Source organism: Peromyscus maniculatus, chromosome 13 (assembly GCF_049852395.1).
Source record: "Peromyscus maniculatus bairdii isolate BWxNUB_F1_BW_parent chromosome 13, HU_Pman_BW_mat_3.1, whole genome shotgun sequence".
Classification (NCBI taxonomy): domain Eukaryota; kingdom Metazoa; phylum Chordata; class Mammalia; order Rodentia; family Cricetidae; genus Peromyscus; species Peromyscus maniculatus.
In genome coordinates this window covers 34,634,064-34,651,830 of record NC_134864.1, presented here as the reverse complement: position 1 = coordinate 34,651,830, position 17,767 = coordinate 34,634,064, and the positions used below count along the sequence as shown (strand labels likewise).

The window sequence follows — 17,767 nt, the reverse complement described above, 5'->3', positions numbered from 1 at the left end:
ACTACTCAGCAGAGAAAAATAATGACATCATGAAGTTTTCAGGCAAGTGGATGGAACTAGAAAATATCCTCCTGAGTGAGGTATCCAGACTCAGAAGGACAAACATGGTATGTACTCAATCATAAGTGGATATTAGATGTAAAGCAAAGGACAATCAGACTGCAACTCACAGATCCAGGGAGGCAACCTAGCATGGGGAGACCCTAGGATGACTGTGGCTTATAGTAAGTTTTGGTTTTGACCAATCACTGGGCAAGCTTTAGTGAAACATTTCAATATTAAGATAAGAATTTGTACTGTATCAAACTGATGAAAGAATATGCTGGCTGTAGTTTTAGGAGGGGAGGCTAAAATCTCTTCATTTTATGGATTAGCCCATAGAAAAATGTCTGCCATAAATCAAACAGTGAAGGGGAATAGGAATCTCACACAACTCATATATAAAAAAAAAAGCGAACAGATGAAGATATGTTTCTTCTGTATCCCAGAATCAAATCGATATTTATATGTGTAATTCAGCTATTATTTGGCTTAAAGGGGGTTATTGGGAAATGTTTTCATTTTTACTATTTTTTATAGGAAGTATTTTCCATTTTCAAATAACCCTGAACTTTTGAATTATAACCTGTTTTTATATTCAAGCTATCTATGTATTTCTCCTGCAGCTGTACATAAAATGTTTTTACATTCAAAAAAGGACAAATACTATAGAATTGTATTGCATGACATATACAGAATATACAAATTCAGAGACAGAAAGATTAGACATTATCTCAAGATGGAGAATATAGAGCAATGGTTTCATAAATACAGTTTCTGTTTTGTGTGGTGGAAAAGCCCCACAGACAGACAGTAGTATCAGATCATAGTATCATGAAAGTAAAAAAAAATATATATATCAATACAATTAATATAATTAATATGATAAATATAGTTACTGAATGAATACTGCTAATGTAATAATCAATGAATACCACAAATGTAATTAACATCATGAGTGTAATCAATGAATATCATGAGTGTAATTAATGTCTTGAATGTAATTCATGCCACTAAACTGCAAATATTAGGTTCATTTAAAAAAAATAAGATGGAATGTAATCACCATACATTATATGTGTGTATGAAATTGAAGACAGCGATGTTTTAAACAAAGTGGTAAGGATGTCATGGGCCTATGAGGATGCTGGACTAAAGTCTATCAAATTGTGCAAACAGGCAAATTGTATACTATGTGAATTATTTGTCAATAAAGATTTTATTAAAAAGTTAAAAAAAGATTATAGGTATTGCTATCCTTCCCTCTAAAGAATAGAAATGCTAACATGACTAATTTTCCTACTTTGTAGAGTTAATGCACAACAATGCCAAAGATCCAATCAACTGCATCTTCAACATGAACTTGGTGAATTGATGTTGCTATTGCTCTATTCTTGCTTCAGATTTCTGTATCTCAAACCAAACATCTATCAAGGCTAAGAGAATAAAAATGTACATTAGTTATTTATGCTTTTCAAAACTCCATGAATGAGCTTCCTGAACATCTGTCATAAAACTCAATGATTATTAGGTAGGTTACCATATTACTCTAATTACTTTTCATTAATTTAAGAATAAAGGTAGGAATTAAAATTAGTCATGTTAGCATTTCTATTCTTTAGAGGGAAGGATAGCAATACCTATAATCTTTTTTTTTTAACTATAAGGTAAAGCATCAAGAAAGTCAGATTTACAATCTAGAGCTTCTAATGCACACAAAGGCAGTAAGGTCTGCTTGACAGACTATAACTGCCTGAACCAGGGCCTGGAACATACAAGGTCCTCAATGAGCAGTTCTCTGAAGGATGAAAAATGAGCAAGATGAATCTCCTCTTATTCTCCTTCCCATTCAATCAAAGTAAAAACACCACTGGAGTAAATGCTCTATATAGCAGTAAAAATCTAGATTTTAAAAGTTAACACCTTTTTCTTCAGCTATAACCAATCCAAAGCTTTCACAGGTTCATTCATAAAATACATCATTCAATTATATTATTCAAGAATATTTAATACTAGAGGGTATTAATAAAAGTATTACTGCCAATAATAAATAAACCAAACCCAAGAAATACGTTGAGTATTAAAAACAGACAATAATATAAAGTCACACCAAAACTAGTTTCTTCTTGGACTTACTGGAAAAGATTTTATTCTAAACACATCTGTGGTTCAAATATGAGTAGTAAGCATCACAAGTCTTAGCCTTAATGTTCCAAACGTGGTGGCTCATGTCTACTGTCCTAACACAGGAGGCTTAGAATACCAGTCTGAGGCCAACCAGGGTGCTCTCCTGTCAAAGCAAAGGAAAAGCCCAGCATGATGATGCATGCCTTTAATTCCAGCACTTAGGAGGCAGAGAAGCGGAGCCAGAGGCAGGTAGATCTCTGTGGGTTCTACACAGCAAGTTCCAAACCAGTCAGGGTTATACAGTCAACTCTGTCTCAATAATAAATACATAAATAAATTATTAAAAGGATAAAATTTTAAAGAAAAATTGAAACAAGCCAAAGAAACAAACAACAAAACCCTAGATTTATCATACAACCCTCATTTAACTAAAGAATTAAAATTTAAAAAGTGCAAACTTTGGCTTCATTTGTTCAAGATGAATAGCAGAAGAATTAGGCTTCTAACTGCAGTTCTTATTTCTACTTACTACTTTCCCAATGAAGCTACATCTAAGTTACTTATTCAATAGATGCTGAGACGGCAGAAGGGTAATTTCCTTACTGAAGGACAATCCTAGAGACTTGTCAGTTACACTTAGCATCCCAAATAGGAAGCATCTAAGGAAATCAGCTTCATCCTGATCCTATCTACAATTGGCGAAACTAATGATCACTAATTCTAAACACAAAGCAAAGCTGACTTAACATTTTTCTCAATTCCTTACACACCAACCATCAGCAGGTAACATTCCTTTTACATGTGAGATACTGTGTATCTGACAACTGTGCTCTATAACTCTTACTATGTCAGTATATAATATTACCATCACTGCTATAAATCAACTTCTGGATTACTTTGTTCTAGTCCTCTTCAACTCTTAAGCCCTCTAAATTCTCCAAACAGCACAAGCAGGACTTTAATAACCTATATAATAGCATGTCACCATTTTACTTAAACCACAACTGGCTCCAACAGACATATAATTAAGAACCAAGCCATTCTGCCACAGCTTCATGGTGGTGGCTTCTGACTCTTTCTCCAACTTTATCTTGTCCTGTTCCCAGCAACTACCAAGTCTTAGACAGCTCCATTCTCACAGCAGATTGTCAGTATCTTTATTCTAGGAATTGATAAAGGATGTCCTGCTGCTATTAAAATGAAGTCTCACTGGAATCCCACCATAAGTATTTGCTTACATATGATATCTGCTGCTTTGTGCCTTAGGAGAAGAGGTAAGGAGTGTGACAGAGACTGGCTGAGAAAAACAAAAATACTATTTGTTTTTTTACCGAAAGACATGACATAATAGGCATTCTCTTTGTCTGGAGGGCTCTTCAACCCTCTCGAGGACCTGCTCATTCTTTTTTTTGGTTTTTCGAGACAGGGTTTCTCTGCGTAGCTTTGCGCCTTTCCTGGAGCTCACTTGCTAGCCCAGGCTGGCCTCGAACTCACAGAGATCTGCCTGGCTCTGCCTCCCAAGTGCTGGGATTAAAGGCGTGCGCCACCACCGCCCGGCAGACCTGCTCATTCTTTAAGTCTCAATTTAAACATCACCACTTCCTCGAAAAGCCTAACTTGACTCATACAGCTCCTCGCATTACTCTTCTTCTATCATGCTTTTATTGTATTTATTAACTAAGCATGCTTCTTTCATGACTGGAGATCAAACATGTTCTGTTTATCAATACATTCCTTACACCCAACTCAGAGCCTGACATATAAGAAATACCTGGTATGTTGAATTCTGTCATGACAAACTATAAGGGTACCTCTGAGGCAGTCACAAATTGGTATGTAAAACTTCTTGAATACAAAGCATCAAAAATATTTTTCAGCCATGCTTCAAATTTATTTTCTTTAGAAAAGACAGGGGAGAGAACAAACCTGTTTTCATGCTTACTAAAATAAGAGTATTTTTCTTATGGGAAGGCACAAAGACCTCATATTCAGTGTTCTGTTCTGTTCTCAAGCATTTCACTAATTTCTTTACGCTACCAACACTGGACAAGAAATAGCACTTGGATTATTTGGACTTTCTTAAATCCTCAATCCATACAAACATTCAATTTTCTTTTAACTCTGAAGTCTGAAAAGATGGGTCTTGATTACTTATACAATGGTACTAAAAGTTTACCTATCTTATCAATGTTATATAATTCAGGTAACTATAAGCAATAAGAAAAGGAAATGCAATGCAGTAAGTAATACTGGTTTCCATTAAGAATATATTGTATATTACATCATATTTAGCATTACTGAAAAACATTCACTGAACCAGTTGATACTTTCTACATCCAGGGACAAACATTTTGAGCTACTATGTGCTGACCTCCCCTGTCAATTAACATTTCTCTCTTGGTAGTAGTCCATTTGTATAACACTATTTGCAGCTGTTTCTTTTTCTCTAGGAACAAAAATGAATATAAATAAAAAAGACAAAAATGAAAAAAAGCAAAGATACTAGCAGAGGTTCAAAACTGAATTCATTTGACATACAGAATGACAGATGTGCGGAATCAGTAAGTAGACTTCCTCACTAAAAACAGCTGGCTAAGTGTGTGGGGGGGGATCATAACACTTCAGATGCTGGAGACATATTAAAGATTGTGTATAGAAAGAAAATCAGAAGAGTGTATATGCTTTCAAGTTTTAAATTTAAACTTTAGAACAATCAACATGAATGCATGCCCTTAAGAACATACTGAGGGTAGAGCCCTCACGAACATGATTCAAAGTCTCTCTCTGCCATATGAAGATATAGCAAGGAAGCAACTATGTGCAAACCAGGCAAACAGCTCTCCCCAGGAAATCAATCTATGGATATCTTGGTCTTGGACTATATGGCATTGGCACCTAGAGCTGTGAAAAGTTGTTTAAGCCATCAGAGTCATGCTATTTGTGACTGCAGCCCAAACTGAGACACGTTAGAAGATCACATTAAGCCTAAAATCTCTTAACATTTCTCATGGCTGGAATACTCTAATGACTTCATTATGTACTTAATCATGTTTCAGATTCCAAAAAGTATTCACTTAAACGGGGACCTCATACTCTCTCTTCTCTCCTTACTTTTTCCATGAGCCAATTTTCATCAACACATTACAGATTTTTTTCTGAGTCTGTGCCCAAGTTACAAAGCATTGTTTAAAATAATAGCAATACTACAAATTACACCTTTTATCCAACTCCTACTAAAACCCTTCATCAATTCTTTAGTAGTCTTCACAAGGACCCTGTCAAGTAACTTTTCTCATTTTCAAAAGACAGATTATTTATTTAATTCTTACATTCAACTAACCTGAAAGTCCTACCCACTATGGCTGGGCCTAACATACAGTAAATGCAGGGGGGTGGGGGGTGTTAGGATCAGCGGGGTGGTGGCGGCGCACGCCTTTAATCCTAGCTCTTGGGAGGCAGAAGCAGGTGGATCTCTGTGAGTTCGAGGCCAGCCTGGGCTACAGAGTGAGTTCCAGGAAAGGCGCAAAGCTACACAGAGAAACCCTGTCTCAGGGGTGGGTGTGGGTGTTAGGATCATTACTGTCATTCCAACAAATGTGAACATAACTTTCCTCCACATCCATCCCTTGACTCTGTCACTTCATTCTCTGAAACCTAATGCTTACTCCTCAGTACATATTACCAACCACCAAATCTTCATGTCTAGTTCTGACTTTTCAATTACATCTACAAACATGTGCTTATATTTGAGGATATTATACGGGGATAATGACATCTAAGGGATTTTCCAATAAAAACTGTCAATATAACCTAAAACAAAACTTACCCTTTCCTTTACCTGCTGCAAATCATATTCTATTCTGACATAACAGTACTCCTACTGGATGCACCACAATTTGAAAAAACTAATTTTGCCTGCCTTTTTTCCAAATCTCTACCATCATTCACTCTTTTCTAGTCTATCCTTTTACTTAGGTTTTTCAAGATTTTCTTCTGATTCTAATAAACATCTGCCCGATTCTAATTTCGTTTCTCCTCATATTAGTAATCTCCAAATATTGTTACACTGTCACCCACTTGTACCTTTTAAACCCTTCCACTGTTTAAATCCCTTTGTGAGGCATTCAAATTTTCTTAATCTTTTCCTATGCTCTTTGCTATATAATAATTCAATAATCCAGTAATTATTATGCTCCTTAATTAACAACTCCTTTTGTCCTAAGAGTAACCAGTTTATGAAAGAAATAAAAAAAAAAAAGAGTAGCAGTTGTTCTTTTTTAATACTATATTCTAGTTGCTATACTGGAGTGCCTCCCACGGTGTTTGGATACATCCCCCAATCCTTTTTTTTTTAAAGACTTGATTTAATTTCCTTCTTTCTTATAGCTTACGTTAACTTTTCCTCCACAGTCCCTAAGCTATTATCACCTACACAACTCAACTCATTTGCCACTTAATGTCTGGGGTTTCACACTATTACTAAAAGTGTACCATCTCTCACATCAAAGTCAAAACAACTCCAGAAAGGGATAGTATACACTATCTGTGCATCTACTGCACTTGTATTGAAAAGAAAGCACAGGTATTTAACAAAAATCTGACTACATGATGAACATAATGCTCTTAAGGTCAGGAAATACTAAACTACCTAGCTCATGTAACCTCCCCACCCCACCTTCCAGAGAAAGAAATTCTAGAAGATGGACAGGAAGAGAAAGTAATTTTGCAACCCTACAGTGATGACTCTCAAAGAACCATCAATGACCGCTGAAACTACCACATAGAAGTTTCTAGAAGAATAGGACATTCATACAGTATCAAAATATCACTGAACAGATACTTAGGAATTACAAAGGGAAAAATGGTACCTTCACAGTGAAGAAATCTGGCGGACACCAAGTGATCAAAGTTAACATCACCAATAATGGGATAAACTGACAGCATGTGCCTCCTGATGTGATGCACTGAGGACACAACATCACTTATGTATTATTCCTGCCAAAAATGCACAACCTGAAACTAGTCATGAGGAAACAATCAGACAAACCAAACACTGAGGGACAATCTGTAAATCAACTGACCTACAACCTTCAAAATTGCCAATGTGAGGAATTCAGCATGTGATCCTGGATCAGATCATGGATCAGAAAAAGATTACTATACAAGATATCACTGCTACATAGAACAACCAGTAAAATCTGAATATGGACGGCAGCATGGTACTACACTAATGTTAAACTTTCAGGTTTTCCTCGTACCACTTTGGTTACATAAGAAAACTTCCTTATTCACAGGAGAAACGCTACCAAATAATTTAGGGTAAATGAAATGTAAACCTTATTCGCTAATTGTTTGATAACAATCATAATAAAAAAAATTAGTAATAGAACGATTTGCAAAAAAATGTAGCAAAATGTATAGGTTAGAAATATGAGTTCATTTTACTATCCACAAAACATTTCTGGCTTTTCTCCCCAAAATATTTAAGAAATGAATATCACATAAAAGTATCAATGAATCTGTGATATGTCACATTGTATTTGACAATCTTAAAGCAAGACATAGTAAGGAATTTCATAAATGAAATTAGTTTTGCAGTCTGTTCAATGAAAATACTTTATAATGTTAACAACTAATTTATCTTTAAAGATTTCACATTTACCACAAACTTAGCTAAAATGATTAGTCTACTTCAATTAATGAAAGTCTTAAAGAATATTTTTAAATAGTTTTCTTATTTTCAAATATACAGAAGATAAAGCTAAAAAGGCTAGTTGAAATGTTTAAAAAAGAATTGTAATATTTAATAAGCATTTGTAATTCACTAATATTTTCTTCATTATGATTATATATTCATTACAGACCACAAACTTCCTTTTTTCTCAACTATCATAAATTGTGATTTAGTCTATTATAGGTTTTCAGTAAGGTTTTACAATACAGTGAAAAGAATGAAAAGAAAGTTAAACAGCACAGTATATGGATTCTCTATAGTCAAAATTGTATTAGCAACAGTCCTTTAAATTGGGTACCTTATTTATGAGATGTTCAGTAACAACTTCTCTTAGTCCAGTGTAGAGCTTTTCTCCATGTTTATGCAAAACCATTGTATATGCATTTCTATAGAGCTCCTCAAAACTAAGACCACTGTTATTCTTACGCTGGATTTCTTGAATTGCATTTTTCAGAAGGTCCCAAATGCTGTTTACATATTTTTCATCCATGGTCATCTGCAATATCCAAAAGAGAGAAGGGAATAAAAAGTTAAGAATATTTCTGTATTTGTTCATATCATAAATGTTTCAACTATGACTACAAACTTGTTCAAATCTGAAATGGTGTTATAATAAAGCCAGATATTGGGGTGAAAGCTGAAAGATCAGAGAAGCAGAGCAAGCCACAGCCAACCTCACCTGCCAACTCAACTGATCCTGTTTCCTCAGACTGAAAGCCTCTGAGTCCTCACCCAAAAGGATATCAGCTAAACTGCCTTAGTTCCTGTTTCCTCGGGCCTTATATATCTTTCTCCACCCTGCCGTCACTTCCTGGGATTAAAGGTGTGTGTGCTTCCTAGTACTAGGATTAAAGGTGTGTCACCACTGTCTGGCCTCTGATCCTCTGGCAAGCTTTATTGGGGTACACAATATATCACCACAAAAACCTGTATGATTTATAAAGGCATTAACAACTATTTTATTTTAGCAAACAAAATAAGATACATCTGAAGTTAGTTGAGCTAATACAAACATTCTTATTCATTCCTCAATAACCTCCTCCTCTATCCCTAAGTATATCAAAACTCTCTACTTTAACATCACGATTTTGTATCCACAAGTCACTTAACACTCTCTTGCTCCCTGCAAAATATTTGCCATGCTAAATTCCAACAGCCCATCCACTCCACTACATGAACCCATGTAGTTAAAAATACTAGCGGGGCGGCAGATCCCAGCACTTGGGAGGCAGAGACAGGCGGATCTCTTGTGAGTTCCAGGCCAGCCTGGGCTACAGAGTGAGTTCCAGGACAGGCTCCAAAGCTACACAGAGAAACCCTGTCTCGAAAAGCCAAAAACAACAACAACAAAAACTAACATACAGTAGGGCGGCGGTGGCACATGCCTTTAATCCCAGCACATGGGAGGCAGAGCCAGGTCTCAGGTCTCTGTTTGAGGCCAGCCTGGTCTACAGAGCGAGATCCAGGACAGGCACTGAAACTATGCGGAGAAACCCTGTCTCGAAAAACAAAACTAACATACTACTTATATTTGACCTGTTTAAATTCATACCAACTAACTCTAAGTGTGACCTTCCTGCAACCCTACAAGCCCAATTTTCTAGTCTACTATTATTATACTTTTCTAGATGATTTTTACACCATATCCTCACTTCAATGCTTCCACTGCACTGAAAAATAGAAATAATTGGGAGGCACTATACACCACAAATGCAGGATGTCAGGCCCCACCCCAGACCTTCAGAAACAACCTGCATTTTAATAGGAAGTCTAAACAAAATCTATACAGAACGAAGTCTTTCGTGTCCAGTCTCCTACTAAAGGAGATCCTTTTTAGTAGGATCATTGCTAATTTTCCCTCTCTACTAAATCATTCCTATTTACATGTAAAATTATTTTTTCTACCTTAAAAACAAATCTTCACAATCCTTTCTTAACTTCTTTACATTTACAATGAAATAATTAAATACCAAGGGGTTGGAATGATCAGCGTCTCCAAATTCCATTTTCCCATTATATCTTTAATCCACAACAATATAACTTTCATCCCTATCATTTCACTAGGACTAACTGTGAAAAAGTCACCAGTGACTTCTATATTCATAAATCTAATGTTCAAAGTTCCAGATCTCATTTTACTAGACTTATCCAGGAATATTTTGAAAGAGCTCACCAATTCAATGTTTAAAGCAAAAATTTCACTTGCCTTCCAAGCACCACAGCCACTTATTTTTCTTCTCATTTCATTGGTTCCTACTTGTCAGTTTGCTTCTGGTTCTTACCACTACCTCCAATCCTAGACTTATGTGCTAGGGACTGCATTTATTTCTATGACATTAAATCACTCTCAAATTTCCAATACCCTATCTAGCCCTGCCTCTTGTTCACTACTGATATTTCAGGTGCATATTAAATGTTCCTACAAAGCATATCAAACTCAAGTTTCAAAGACAACTCCTAATCTTTTCCCCACATTCCACCTGCCCTGCAGTCTTTTCAAACTGAATAAATGCCTGTCTCTTTCTTCCAGGTATTAAGGGCAAAAACCACCATCTTTGGCTATTCCCCCACTTCAATTCCAACTCAAAATAGAAATCTTGTTCTCTACCTTCAAAATAGAAGCAGAGAGCAAGCACAACCCCTTCACAATAGTTCCATTAATACAATCATGGTAAAACCACCATCTCTCAGATAGTTCTAACAGCTACTTCACAATTCTTGGCTTGTCTCCAGAAAATGATCTCCTGAAAACATAAATCAAATCATGTCACTTATCTGTTCCCAACTCTCAAATGACTTTTCATTTCCCCTGGAGTTAAAGTCAAAAGCTTGTACAGTTCTCCCACAAAGCCTTATTATTTATCTCATTCATCTCTCAACTTCATCTTTTCCCCCTTGTTCACTCTGCTCTGTGCACCTAGTTCCCAGCTCTTCTTTGGAATACATAAATAAACTCATTTTAGCTTTTGTGTTTCTTAAATTCTGTCTGAAATGGTTTTTCCTCAGACATACCTGAATGTCTCAAACCTGGCAGGTGACAAGGAACGGTTAGGTACCCATCCTATTTACACTATTAGCCTCCGCTCACTACTAAACCACTCCACCCCAAATCTACCCCTATTTTTTCTTTTCCTTTTTTTTTTTTTAAATATTTTTTTTTTTTGGTTTTTCGAGACAGGGTTTCTCTGTGTAGCTTTGTGCCTTTCCTGGAGCTCACTTGGTAGCCCAGGCTGGCCTCGAACTCACAGAGATCCGCCTGGCTCTGCCTCCCGAGTGCTGGGATTAAAGGCGTGCGCCACCACCGCCCGGCTTTTTTAAATATTTTTAAGATTTATTTATTTATTATGTATACAGAAGAGGGTGCCAGATCTCATTACAGATGGTTATGAGCCACCATGTGGGTGCTGGGAATTGAACTCAGGACCTCTGGAAGAGCAGTCAGTGCTCTTAACCTCTGAGCCATATCTCCAGCCCTATTTTTTCTTTTTTCATGTTAGCTTCATGAAGGTAGAAATTTTATAATAGCCCCTAAATAATACTTGGTATGTAACAGGTATTTGTAGTTGCTGACTGAGCGATCCTTCTGCTAATACTTGACCAAGGAACCCCTTCTGTATTACACAAATCTACTTACTCAGCTCAGTATTTACAAACTGAGAAACACTAGTCAGTCAGCACCATTCTGCCCTAACTGGGTTAGAATTACTGAGTTAGTGGAATTTTTTACCAAGTCATATTTATGCATAAAAGTATGGAAAAGGAAGTACAGAAACTAACTATTTCACTTACCCTAGCTGAAAATAGCAGCTAAACTGAATCAAAAGGATCCTTATGATGACTCAAACTCAGTCTAACAATTTGGGGTAAGCTTCAAAATGTGAAATGTTAACACAGTATTTCCTTCCATCCACCAAATCCTTCTCATACACGAGGTCTAGCGACTTTAAGAGAATCTACCTCTACACCTAAACTACTCTCTATTTTTATCAGATATCCTGATAGACAAAATGGCATGTTTGGAAAATGTAAAGGTGTGGTGATACGTAACTTTTCACATGCAAAAAAAAAAAAAAAAAAAAGGTACAAATCAACACAGAAAATGATGGCTTCAACTACTTCACTCACGTGTAATGAGGATTTAGTCTATTCATACCTATCAGCACTGTAGTAAAACAAAGATATCTCATGGCATTAAATAATAAATATACAAAGCAGAATATAAACAACAATTTCAATGAAAGGGAAAAAATGAACTTATTAACTCCAGAAATACTTCTACCATAAAATATCTGTCAAAGGATCTTTTCAGGCTCATTACTATCTAATATAAGGTAGACAAAGCACAAAGACAGATCTAAAACAGCCCAAATTACTAAGAAGCTTCTAATATTACCTAAATATTCTCACACTATTACGACAAACTACTTTTAAAAATTAAGAGTTGTTTTCTAATACCATAGTAGAATTTTCTATGCCATGCCTTGTAAGTAGAGCAAGGGATTAGAGTCTGAGGACAAACATTACTTCTAGTGATTACTACGGTAAAAATATTAATCAAATAAAAATAAACTAAGATCAATCACCAAATACTACAATATTCAAACCACTGGACTCACTTCACATTTCACATGTAGGGTAAATCAGACTGTGAGTCATTGATTATTATCTGGACCAACATTAATATGCTACACTAGTAAAGAACATAGGTTTTGATGTCAAGGGGGTCTTGATTTGTATCATGGCTTTCTCACTGTCAAGCTTAGGACCTTAAATCATTTAACTCCTTTAGATCTTGATCACTCATTTCAAAAGGAGGTCTAGTAACATTATTTATGTTACTAGACTATTTATACATTATATGTATAATATACATTATACATAGACTATACATTATTGTCATAAAAAGTAAATGAGAATGTCAGTAAATTTAACACTGAAAACAAGAGTGTTTGCTGATAGAATCTCTTGAATTCTCCTGTGTTCTTGAAACAAAATTCAGAAATAGCTTTCAAACTCTCTGTATGTAAACAGGTAGGAGCTAAGACAAAAGTCCTTAAGAGCATGACTATGAAAAATAACTAACTCCGGGCTGTGATGGCACATGCCTTTAATCCCAGCACTTGGGAGGCAGAGCCAGCCTGGTCTACAGAGTGAGTTCCAAGACAGGCATCAAAACTTACAGAGAAACCCTGTCTTGAAAAACCAAAAGCAAAAAAGGAAAAACGCCTATCAGTGTTAAGCAGCTTTTTTTCAAAAGCAGTATTTCTCTATACATTGTCTCTCAATACTATCAGTCATATAAGTAATTTCTATCCCCATTACTCTCTTTGGCTTATGTCAGTCACTCTCTATAATGTGTCCCTTACGTACCTTTACTCATCATTTAGACTACAATTACTATCCATACATAGGGTTCAGATTCGATTGTTGCAAAAAGTCTGAGGTTTCCCAAATTGTATACAATATTTTGCAAATATAGCTTGTATGTATTTCTTTTCTGGAGGGCAAGTACCTCGAGTTTTTAAGCAGAATTCCCAATCTGGGTTTATTTTTGTTTCACATGATTGTTAATATGTTTATCTTAATAAAATCATAAAGACGACACATGATTGGCTTATGTGGCCCAAATCCAGATTGACAGCTCAGACTTTGCCCCAAAGTCTAAAACTCCATTGCTCAACTACCTGCTGCATATCTCCCACCAGCTCCCAAAACAAATCTAATCACGTGCACATTCCATGTAAAATCAACTCTACACACATGCCCAAATCTTTGTCTTCTTTTTGTTAGTCATAGCATTATAAATCACTTAATTTTACAAACCAGAAGCATAAACTTGATCTTTTAAAACATTCTTTCCTATCAAAACCCTTCTGAGGTAAGATGGTCGAGGAGCACTTGAAAGAGCACAGACACACTGGAGGCAGAGGCAAGTGCATCTCTGTGAGTTTGAGGCCAGTCTGGGCTACAGAGAGAGTTCCAGGACAGGCGCAAAACTACACAGAGAAACCCTGTCTCAAAAATAAAACAAACAAACAAACAAAAAAAAAAAAAGAGCACAGACACATCCTTCTAGATCTAGTTTAAGTTTCTCAGTGTATTTATAGTCAGCGGGTTTTGTTTGTTTACATTTTACTTCCTTTATTTGTGTGTGCATGTCTGCAGGGTGGAAATGAACATCACAGTATATTTGTAATCAGAGAACAACATGCAACAATCAGTTCTCTCCTACCATGTGGGTCCCAGGGATGGAATTCAGGCATGAGGCTTGGTAGCAAGCAGGATAACCACTGAGCCATCTCACTGGCCCTACTTTCCCCTTTCTTAATCAAATTCTTACATGATTCTGAATGCGGTAAAGGTACCATACTCTCCTGGATTTTTTTTCCCTCGCCACACCAAAATTCAACATTCTTCTTCAGATCTTCCCTAACACTATCACTACAATTCCATATTGCTTTGTAACTATTATTTTGTTTCTTCCACTGGACCAAGAATCCTAAGAAACTTGTGTTTTTCTTTAATGTCACTTTAGTGGTAGTAAACCAATGATTGTCAAATGAAGATCATTTTACCCATTAATACACTAATAATGAATTTTGAAAATGTGAACCAGTACTAGGCACAAGGATAATGGAAGGACATTAAACATGCTTATCTGGAGAAATTAATCTAATTCTTTAAATATTCAAATGTCTTTTTAAAATGGAAATAAAGAATAGTAAGGGAGAAACAACAGACTCTAGAATCTACCAGGCACTATTTTCATATTTACTCATTTATCTTACCCATTTTCAAAGACACTAGAAATCTGCTTAATTACTGCTTTCATTGTTAAGTGTTAGCTGGGAAGAACTAGTGGACTGAATGAGCCATTCAGAAAAGGATCAACAAGCTATGATTTTGCTTTCCCTAAGTAAACAAGTCTAAGAATGATACAACAAATGAAACGGGCAGTCACTATAGAGTCCTCCATGATTTAGTCCTGGCACTAAGCACATCAACCCTGGCAAAATGTTTTACCAGTAAGCTTTATCTTTCACTCACTCAGTTCATCAAATTTAACCATAGAAACATTTATTTTCTACACTTTACACAGGATGAGGAAAAAAAAAATCTTAAGGTTATACCCTATGTACATCAAAAAAAAAAAAAAAAAAAAATCCTAGGCCAGGTAGTGGTGGCACACGCCTTTAATCCCAGCACTCAGAAGGAAGGCAGGCCGATCTCTGTGAGTTCTAGGCCAGCCTGGGCTAAAGAGCAAGTTCCAGGACAAGCTCCAAAGCTACACAGAGAAACCCTGTCTCGAACCCCCCCCCAAAAAAAAGATCCTTTAGTAACAATCTAAACTATCTGAGCAGAATTTCAGTAGTCTGATAACACGTATTTGCCCTAAATTTGTTATAATAAACTTGGAGTTTTTTGCAACCAAGGCTTTAGGGGGACAATGTACATGCGTGTGTGTGTGTGTGTGTGTGTGTGTGTGTGTGTGTGTGTGTGTGTGTGTGTATGTGTGTGTGTATGTGTGTGTGTGTGTGTGTGTGCGCACGCGCACACACACACAATTGCCATTTAATGCCTAGTATGTAATTATAAATACATACCATATCCTACCCCAAGTTCAAGCTACAGAAAATAAACTCCTTCAACAAGAAAAGCTTATTTTTAAGCCGGGCGGTGGTGGCGCATGCCTCTAATCCCAGCACTTGGGAGGCAGAGGCAAAGGCAGGCAGATCTCTGTGAGCTCGAGGCCAGCCTGGGCTACCAAGTGAGTTCCAGGAAAGGCGCAAAGCTACATAGAGAAACCCTGTCTCGAAAAACCAAAAAAAAAAAAAAAAAGCTTATTTTTAAAGGAAAGAGATACAATTATTCTTAAATAGTTTATAATTCTCTCATTAGGCAATAGCAATGGAAATTACTGTCTTTTAAAAACTGTAATGCTCGCCGGGCGGTGGTGGCGCACGCCTTTAATCCCAGCACTTGGGAGGCAGAGCCAGGCGGATCTCTGTGAGTTCGAGGCCAGCCTGGGCTACCAAGTGAGTTCCAGGAAAGGCGCAAAGCTACACAGAGAAACCCTGTCTCGAAAAACCAAAAAAAAAAAAAAAAAAAACCTGTAATGCTCATCTATACTATTTCAAATGTTATAACCTGCAAAGGCCTGAGTTTGAGAAGATGTCTATAACATATTTAACACATCTTCTGGAAAGTGCTACAATTATTAAAAGCTTGAGTAGAACTACATCATAAAACAAGTTAAAATTAAGATGGAGAGAAGTGTATTCTTTGTGTCCACTATGTACAAAGTACAAGTTTTTAGTCTCTTGTGAATGTTCTACCAGAAATATGCAACAGGGCGGTTGTGTGTTAAAAAACCTGAAATTCCAAGCAATTCAGAATGCCACAGATACGCACACGCACACAGCATGATGACTAGGTGACATTAGCTAATACTGGTAAAGGATCTTACTTGGCAACAAGATTCAATGACATACAGTATCAGCAATAACCTCATTTTTCTAGCACTAATCCCTTAAATAATGTCAACCATTCAAAACATAGTCAAAGATCCAAGCTTTGAGGCAAACAGCATAGTGAAAAGACACTGAGTAAACAAGTTAATAAAATTTGGAAATTTGGAAATTTGGCTTTCCTCATCTGTTTGTGGTGAAGAAGAGAGATGGTGTACTGAATGGGAATTAAGAACATTTATGAAAGCACGCAGAACACAGCATTTGCTTAATAAATGTAAATTTATTTCTCCCATTACTGAACAAGACAGCATTGCTTAGTGACTTTGAGTATAAAACCACTGGTGTTGGCTTAAATGCATTTGGGAATAAAAGTGTGCTCCCAAGCCAAACATAAAATAAAACAACAACAAAACACCCCAATAACTAATGTCATGAAGGAAAAAAAAATTAATCAAAAAGCACAGCAGCCTGGGACAATTACATGAAAGCACAAAACATGCCTATCTATACCCAACTGGCCTCTACCATTAACTTATAGGACAGCTACATTTATAATGAAAAAGTTGAGTCAATAGGAGGTTCAAGTATGCCCAGGATTTCAATCTTCAACACATGAGTAGGATGCTCAGGTATCATGCTGAACATTTAGAAAATGTGGAACTTTTCAAAAACAGAAGATTAAGTTTCTATATTAGTCTATCAAAGCCCATTTGTTTATAGATCTTACTACTTTCATAATTCTACTTCAATTACATTCCTTGAATGATTTTTATACATGAGAAATATTTCATAATCCAACATGACCATAGCAAGATGCAATCGCGTAAGTACATTCGTCTCTCGCATCTGTGGAAGACTGATTCCAGAAACCTTGGGGATAACAAAATTTGAGACTATTCAAGCCTCTTTTCTAAAACTGTGTACATACATCCTCCCAATACTTTTAAGTCATTTCTAGATTACTTGTAATATTAATGCAATATAAATATTATATGAATAACTATAACTGCACTGTTTATGGACTACAAGTAAAGTCTGTAGAGATTTAATAAAGATGCTTCGGGTGAACAGACTGTTTTCCCACTGAAGCACAAACCTGGCTAGTATCTCACCAATGGTCTTGTTTTCATAGTTGATACAGAAAAGACAGAATCTCAAAGTAGTTGTTAGGAAAAAAAAAAATACTTGAACTCATGACTTAAATTCATACTTCTATAATCTAAAATTAGTTGTTTTAGTAACAATGACACTACCATTATCATTTCCCCTTTAGCTGAAATCACTATTTTTAAATAAATAAAACCTCTATAAACTATAAGACAAAACCAAATTGTAGTTACACAGGAGAATCAATTATACATAAACAAAGGGAGAAACAAATGAAAGTATAATTTGC

The 17,767-nt window shown here is 36.1% G+C and overlaps 1 protein-coding gene across 2 annotated transcripts in view; it reads right to left on the bottom strand.

Annotated features, from left to right (window-relative positions):
* Positions 1-17,767, bottom strand: part of Cul3 (cullin 3) — an 81,016-nt gene that overhangs the window by 49,054 nt on the left and 14,195 nt on the right. Inside the window, exon 2 of one of the 2 annotated variants that reach the window (XM_076549973.1) lies at positions 8,199-8,396. In XM_076549973.1, the coding sequence (XP_076406088.1) occupies positions 8,199-8,396 (198 nt within the window). Of the gene's footprint in view, positions 1-7,034; positions 7,161-8,198; positions 8,397-17,767 lie in introns of those variants that run through there. The other variant, XM_042260045.2, reaches the window with a different exon arrangement.